Consider the following 8,050-nt stretch of genomic DNA (forward strand, 5'->3'; position numbering starts at 1 on the left):
CTTAACAATGGAAGCTTTTAGACAATGATTAAAACATGTTGTTCAAAGGTAAGTTCTATAGATAAGGTTAAAAAAAGGTCATAGATGCAATTTGAATTTTAAATATCTAAAGTGTCAAATCACAATTCTAATTAATCTGGAATGCTAACACTATATAGGACTAAGGTGTGGTAAAGTAGTATTCCAAATATTGTGAACTTGTAATGTTGCCAGAATAATATATAAATGCATTATATATGCAATATATAAATCCTAAAATTTCCCTCTTGTTCCCAATCTCATTTCCTTCTGTATTCCATTAATATGGGTAGGGGCTTATTTCACACTTTTAAACCATTTTTGGAGCTTATAGGGAATGAGGTACAATGTTCTTAAACGATACCCATGCCATTAATATCCCAGCCTTCCAACTTTCTTTGTTCTCCACTAAGAAATCATAAATCAGCAGGTTTTAAGATTTAGGCATGTATATCTCCCCTTTTCATGCACCTATATTCTCAAAGTCAATCATTTGAATACTTGTCTGAATGGTTCATTCCCACTGGTTCTTACTTTTTATGGTTTGTGTTGCTTCTTCCTCCTCTGAGCTCTCAGAGCTGCTCTTGGGGTCAGGAATTCTGAGCTTTCCGGGAGTGCCTCTCTTGGTTTCTATGGCCTTTTGTTTTGGAATTTGTGAGTAAGTCCTGTTAAACAGATTTTATAAGGATGCTGGAGTTAATAAGGCTTGCTGAGATTTTCAAAATGTATTCAATTGTGTGCCCCTCTTCAGAAGCACTTATTGTGGCAGAAATAAAAGCTGGCATTTCTTTGCCTTACACACACACACACACACACACACACACACACACACACACACAAACTTGATCTGACTTGATACAGTTTGATCATTTTCTCAAGAAAATATAAGGCCAGCAGACCTTAAATTTAATGTTAAAAATATAATTAGAGCTATACACATCCTATGCATGACCATAAAATTACAATGCAAAACTTAATTAAGTCCAGTAATAATCTAAGCTGCAAGAACATGGTCCTAGGATTTTCTTGAAGTATTTCTACACATCATGTAAATGTTTAAGCCATATCATATACAAGAGAACAAATGACAAAATGGCGCAGCTAAATGCATCATAGTTTTATATTCATACTTCTATTTTAATTCAGTGCCCCAGGAGATTACTGGGCTTTGTACTAATTTATTGTGTAAAAGGGATAATTCGGGTACCAATAGTTCAAAAAAGCTCAAAACAGTGATATTCTGAAGTAAGAAAGCTAATTTAAGTATCTGTCTTAATATAGTTGCAACTATAAGCAGCTTTTTGAGTAAATTATTGACAACGAACAAATTGTCTTCTTACACTGTTGTTTAAAACTAGTCTAAAACTCAGTACTGGATCTCTGGTACATTATTCACAACATCAGGACTGTTAAACCAAGTGCAAAAACAATTTAATACTTAAGTATACCTATAAAATAGCAAGAGGCAAAACATCTCTAACCACTCTCCAATAATAAACAGAAAAGCTTACTGTTTCCACTGAGTGATGATCTCTTTCAAAGAAACATGAGATGATGGCAAAGACTTCTGTACAGGAAGAAAAAATATTGGACCAATACGATTAAATCATTTTATTATAGAATCTTTAGTACAAAAATTCTGGATTAAAGTTACAATTCTAAACATTCATCTAATAAGGAGAACGTTAGACCTTAAAATAGAGGTGGGTAATTTCCCCAAAGGCCATGTAGGAAACTGGAACTGTTGTGGAGGATTGCCACTGCCACTTTAATATCTAATAAGTTTTAATATTCAGACTAGAACATCTTCATTTCCCATCTTTTACTTTTAAACAAAACTGTAAATGGTTGTTGGCTTCCTAATCTGTAGTTTGATGGGTCAAGTGAAAAGGCCAATCAATAGGGAGGAAACAGATTAAAAGGACAATAGTAAAAGGGTATTTGCCACCAAAGACTCAACTAGAAAAATCTGAATGAAACAAGGTTATATGTATGGCTCTTATAAAAGTCAACAACAATCTTCCTTTTTCTAGGAACAAAATGTATTAAATTTGCGGGGTTTAAATGTACTTCTTTATATCCTTCTAACGTAGGGGTAGGCAATATTTGTCTCCATGTTAAGAATCACAATTTAAATAATCCCAAACCTATTTAAGAAGTTGGAATACAATACACCTGGAAAATGAAAACTTCTCCAATCTTGTGTCCTCAGTTGTTTGAATATGGTTGTTGTTCATGTTCTTGGTATGGCAGAAGTTAAAATAATTCTACCCAAAATTGCGGAAAGCTGATGGGAATTGCTTCAAATTCTTTTCTTTTTATTTTGTTTAAAAATGAGTATATTTGTGTTAAAGAGCATTTTACTAATTCCAAGATATTTTACACATGTATTTCTTTCAGTGGTCCCCAAACTCTCAATTTTCTTAGTTGACACAAAATTAAAATAAGGGGGAAAAGGCCTGCATATCTTAGAACATCAAAGACTCTAATACCATGCTTACTGTAATGTCATTGCTAATTGATAGTTCAAAATGACTAATAAATGTTAAGTAGAGCAACAATAAATACAAATTAACAGCACTGATAAATTAATTTAATAGTTGATGACTATTAGCTAGGACAATAATAAATATCTTTCTACAAATTCCTGATAACTGCTAATCTCATGATTGTGGGAAATGATAATATTTTTAGCATTTTTATTCTTCTTGATTTTATAATAGTTTTTTAGCAGTAGTTACAATTTTCTGCATGGTTAGCAAATAACTTATTATTCAAGTACATATCACTACCATTTTAGCCATGTATAAATAAACTCTATATACCATTATACTTGTCCATATAAAATCTACATCTATAGGCAATATCCTCATAAGTAACAAATGTAAATCCATGGAATGAAAAGGGCCATACATTTATCTTTCTAGAGCTTTAATAGTTGGCAATAAGGACATGAAGAATCTATTTATGTTGTCTGGTTTCCAAATTCCAAATATTAGATATGTAGTTCAAAAAAGAATATTAGCATCTGAAAATTTTAGCTTTTGTTATTTATATAATTTAGTACTTTCTCCCAAAACCTAATATTTGTTGGACACTGCATGTTTTATAGAAGCATTATCCTTATTACATTTTCCAACAGAATGCTGTCATATATTTGACAAAGTTTTGGCATCAAAAGACCTATAAATGCTTTATACCGCTCCATAGGAGCTCATCTATTCCTGGAATTTTACATCTTGTCCAACTTTCTAAAAAGCATTTCCTATGTGTCTTTTTTTTTTCTTTGACAATGTATTTTTATCTTTGTTTGATTTTCTCATTTTTGTCACTATTTTAAACATCAATAAAAGAATTTAAAATCTAATAAATTGTCAAAGACCCCATAACTAAATCCAAGTTCATGTTGTTCCACTTAACTGCAATTAGAACAAAAGTTTCTATTAAAAGAAGTCCCAAGAGTATTGCAAGGTTCTGAAAACTACGTACTAATTCTGAACTCCCTGGCCCTCTATCTTAGCATCCTTACCAGATCACATGAATTATGCTGTGAGAAAATTGACAGCATTTTTTTTTTAATTTGCCATAGAACACCCACTTCTGTGGAGGAGCTAAATGCTATTCTTGCATAAACGCATCTCCCATGCAACTCTGAGTTGGCAATGCCAACATCAAGGGAGAAGATGTGGGACCCACTGATGAGTGGAATTCATCTCAACGTTCAGATTTCTTCTCAAGAGTAATTTCTTGCTGGTCAAGATCTGCTGTAACCATGGCTTCAATCTAAATGCTTTGCAAATCCTGTAAATTACATCTTATTCAATAAAATACACAGTACTTAAGAGATCAATGGCTTGCAAAATGTGTGACGTCACTCACCATTTTTACTGATTTCTCTAAGTTCATCCCACAAAGCCGGACTGTGCACAATTCAAAAATGATCTCAAAAAACTGCTTTAGATATTACTCATCAAACTGCACACATGAAGCCTAAAACCATGGCTCACACAAAGCCTGAATTTTCTTCCAGTATGGACAACTCTACTAGAAAGTGGCTTTAGCAAGCAATTATGACTAAGTTATGATCCATTATACTTAAGACATCCTTTTTTTGCAGGTTGGGACATTGATGCACAGCAGGTAATTGCGACCAGCCCATCTACAATATAAAGGTAAGAAAATGCTACCCTGGGCAGTAAGCGTTCAAAATAAAGACAAGATACAACAGATCTTCAATAGACAAGAAGATAAACAAATATAAATGCGTACAGGGTGAGGACCTCAATAAAACTATTGAAATTACTATTAACCAGAATTCTCTATGAGCAACCTCTCATGCTGACAGGGTTTAAAAATTATAGCATATACCACGCTGTCAACCAATTTAAGCTATATAAATTGGAAAGACCATGTTTTCAAAAGAAACATTAGAATGTCTCCTATGCCTACCCCAATCAGGTGCAACTAACCATTCTTTATCACCCCACTAAAGTTAAAATTGCAGCCTAAACCACCCTCACTATAAACAAAATTTAGAGTGGCTTCACAAAAGGCTAAAGAGAATCTGTGGCCTGCTGTATGTGTGCATTTGCAGCTGTGTGTACACATACAGAGAGTCAATTTTTACATTATTCAGACTTTATATTTTGAGGCAGGGCTTGAGGCCCACCATAATCCCTTTCTTCCTTTATGCTTTAATAGATTTAATATTTGGAACGGAGAGATACTTTATGTCAAGCCCACTTCTATCAAGCTCTATTACAGAGAAGAATCCTGATAGTTTAATCAATGCAGCCTGGAGCGCACCAATCCTGCCAGTTTGAGCTTTCCGGAAAAATACTATGGGAGACAGGAAGTTCCTCAAGTAACCAGGCCCTATAAAACCAGCACCTTGAAACACATTCAGAACCAAACTCACAACCAGGGCATCCCACAAAGCAGAAGTGTTACATGGGCATACCAAGACATGTCCATTACTGCTTGCACTGCTGCATTCTGAACTAATTGAAGCTTCTGGGTGGTCAAGGGCAGCCCCATGTAAAGCACATGGCAGTTGTCAAGCCATAAAATGACCAAAGCATGAGTGACAGGTGATTTGGAAAGTGCAGAATAAGGCAGCTATTATATTATGTGAGATATCCTTCAGAAATGGCAGAACGCAAATCCTAAAAGAATTACATGGGTACCCCAGCATTACCTGTCAGACACCAATCTTTTAGCAATGCTATTTAAATATTCAAATGGTTTAGGACTCCAAAACCTGAAGAAATAAATGTTTCCCGCCATATTCTTACCCAAAAATCAAGACATTTAAGTATGGGTCTTGTTCTTAGCATCCCGACGCAAGAGGCTGCATACTATGTGGGAGCATAGGAGACGGTTGTAGCCCCTTGGCTATTTCCTTTGAGACCAGGTTGGCACTGATGCCACCTGCCCCATGATCCATAGACTGACCATGATTTTCATCTGCAAGTGTCTCTTTGTCATGATTAATTTAAAAAAAACCACACACAAATCATTGCAAGTTATTTATTTTCCTTGATTTGCTTTCAGGGATGGTCACTTGCCACAATACCCTACAAGAACGTAATAAGTAAAATACATAATGGGTAGCGCTTTCAGTTTCATTAGTCAAGTAGTAACAATTAAAAGCAAAAATGTATGAATTATAATCCATAAAGAGGTTGTGGTCTGTTCATCCTGCACATTAACACTTCTATCTTGCTCTCTCTGATGTGTTTCTTTAACTGATATCACTATTAAAATAGATGCCATCCTGGAAATTGAATATGGAGATCTGTGACAAGATTGATTTCCAATCCATCCAAGAGGACATTCATTTCAGTTCTCGAAATCATTGCAAATGGCCAGTTTCAGTTATACGTGATGGGGGATAGCAGGAAAGAGCACACTTGCCAACCCTTATGGTTTGTCTTGCAAACAGAGACAGCCTCAGATTTATGGCAGTAAAGTGAATAAATCTCAACTTATAAACAAAATACCCAAATTGATGGAGGACCCATTTGCTACTTAATTAGACAACGGTTGCCATTATGGCCTTCTCCCACATGGAAACCGAACTGAAAATAGGGGAAGAAGAGATTCTTCCAGCAAAGTGTTTATGATGAGCACTACAGTGCAGTTTTATGAAATGTTCATTTTACATAAGCTAGTATTACATCTCTAAGTGAGTTCTGAACCTCAAGGAGGACAGTATTTGTAAGGTAGTGTAGGAAGTTATCACCCAACCCTCTCCCAGAAAAAATGAAATATTCTAGGAAATATTGAAAAGGCAGAATATTTCTCTGGATGTGAAAAGGAAGAAACATGTTTTAAAAGACGGAATAGCTTCCTGCAGCTTCCTGCCCATCCTCCTTTGTCAATGAGCCCTTAAAGCCTGAGCTAGTCCACTTTACATAATAAAGAGTTCTCCCCTTCAGCTCCAGAGTGATGGGATTAAGGCATGATAATATTGGCCATTTACCCAACTCCCCACATGGCATCTGAGAACTCAACCAAACCTGGATTCAAAACGCAGCCTAGAGAGTTGCCCCTGCATGGCCCCATGGGAGTCTGACAACCAATCAGAATACAAGCTCAAGTTCAAAGGCCAGAGAGGGCATAAAACCAGGGACTCAGCTTCTCTCCCTTCCCTTCCCTTCTCCACCAATATTGAAGCCTGTGATCATCTTTTCTGTTCAGGACTTAAGCCATGTGGTCCTGTCCACCATTAAAACCATCTTTCCAAGCAGCCTCCATGTCTCCAGTGTCTTTTTCCCCACTTGGAGCCAAACCCAGAAGGACATTTCTTCCAACAGTAGAATCAAGGCATTTGGCGATTCATATGCCTGGAAATACATCCCTCAGAGGCAAAATTAGAGTAAAGTACAAATTTGCCTTATACCTTTTAGAAGATCAATTTACTTTTATTATTCCATAATATCACCCCACAACAACCACTGTTTATTTAGGTATGCTACAGGGCCACAGGAATGCTTAAAAGATGTAAGTGTGCCTAAAATCTGTACGAGAGGTAAGTATCCAACCTCTTCAATATAATCCTTACCCAGAGAATGTACATATTCTGATCATTGCCCTAAGTGTCCAAAGAGAAAGGAGAGACTGATTTTAATCACAAGAGGAAATTCTTCCAGGCAGCTCTGTAAAAGCAGGTAAGTATTAGTGATGATTTCCAAGCCCAGATAGTGAAGCTACAGGAGAGCCTTAGGTTTGAATGAATACATACATACATCCCTCCATTTAGCCTCCATGTGGCTTCCAAATTATTTAAAAAAAAGGTGGGGAGGGGGGAAAGCCACAATAAACGAACGTAAGGTCCAGGGTGCCCTGTTTTCAAAGATCCAGAGAAGATACTTGCAAGCCTCGTTATCAGGCCAAAGGAGAAACCTTGCGAAGGGAAGGGACGGTTCAACTTGAAACCTGACCCCCGCAGCTGGCTTCCAAGGAAGGCTGCCGGTCCCCCATGTTTCCAGCCACGTGGGCCAACGGCGCCGTTACCTGGCCGCTCTGCTCCAGCAACTCCTTGGCTGCGCTCACATAACCCATCTGGACCAGCTGCTGGTGTATCAGAGCCAGCAGCTCTTTCTGCTCTCGCGGAGTTGTCGCCATGCTCTCGCCGCGCGCGCGCGCGTGTGTGTGAAGGGGAGGGGAAGAGACGTAGGAAGCAATAACCTCTACCCCACAGGCATGACTACAAACGCAGGCCCCGCGTGTAGAGCAGGCGGCGGGCTAACCACATGCCCCAAACTCCCTGTGCCTCTAACCTTTGCCCATGTACCAAGGCTACGTCATTTCCTCTTTCCACTCATACCGGTCCTCGGGCTTCTGGGAAATGTAGTCTGAGCGCGAAAGGTTACTCGATGTGCGTTCTTTTCGGCGCGTCTTGCCAATGGTGTTGAGCAATCGAAATAATAGCATCGGGACTGGGATTATTTGGGAAGATGTGAAATAACTTGGTATTTGTTTTCTGGAGCAAAAGGAAGAGAAACACTCGATATTTTATCTCCCATCT

General features: G+C 37.6%; 1 protein-coding gene across 1 annotated transcript in view; it reads right to left on the reverse strand.

The window, feature by feature from the left end:
* Positions 1–7,808, reverse strand: part of TCOF1 (treacle ribosome biogenesis factor 1) — a 49,438-nt gene extending 41,630 nt beyond the window's left edge. The window contains exons 1-3 of the mRNA XM_087709448.1: positions 7,537–7,808; positions 1,530–1,585; positions 553–683 (exon numbers count right to left, since the gene is read on the reverse strand). Of these exons, the coding sequence (XP_087565574.1) occupies positions 553–683; positions 1,530–1,585; positions 7,537–7,647 (298 nt within the window). The 5' untranslated portion in view covers positions 7,648–7,808. The remainder of the gene's footprint in view (positions 1–552; positions 684–1,529; positions 1,586–7,536) is intronic.
* Between the last annotated feature and the right edge of the window lie 242 nt (positions 7,809–8,050).

The sequence above is a fragment of the Thamnophis sirtalis genome, unplaced genomic scaffold (genome assembly GCF_051295495.1).
Source record: "Thamnophis sirtalis isolate CommonGarterSnake01/CBP01778 unplaced genomic scaffold, rThaSir2_p1.2 scaffold_3, whole genome shotgun sequence".
NCBI classification, from domain to species: domain Eukaryota; kingdom Metazoa; phylum Chordata; class Lepidosauria; order Squamata; family Natricidae; genus Thamnophis; species Thamnophis sirtalis.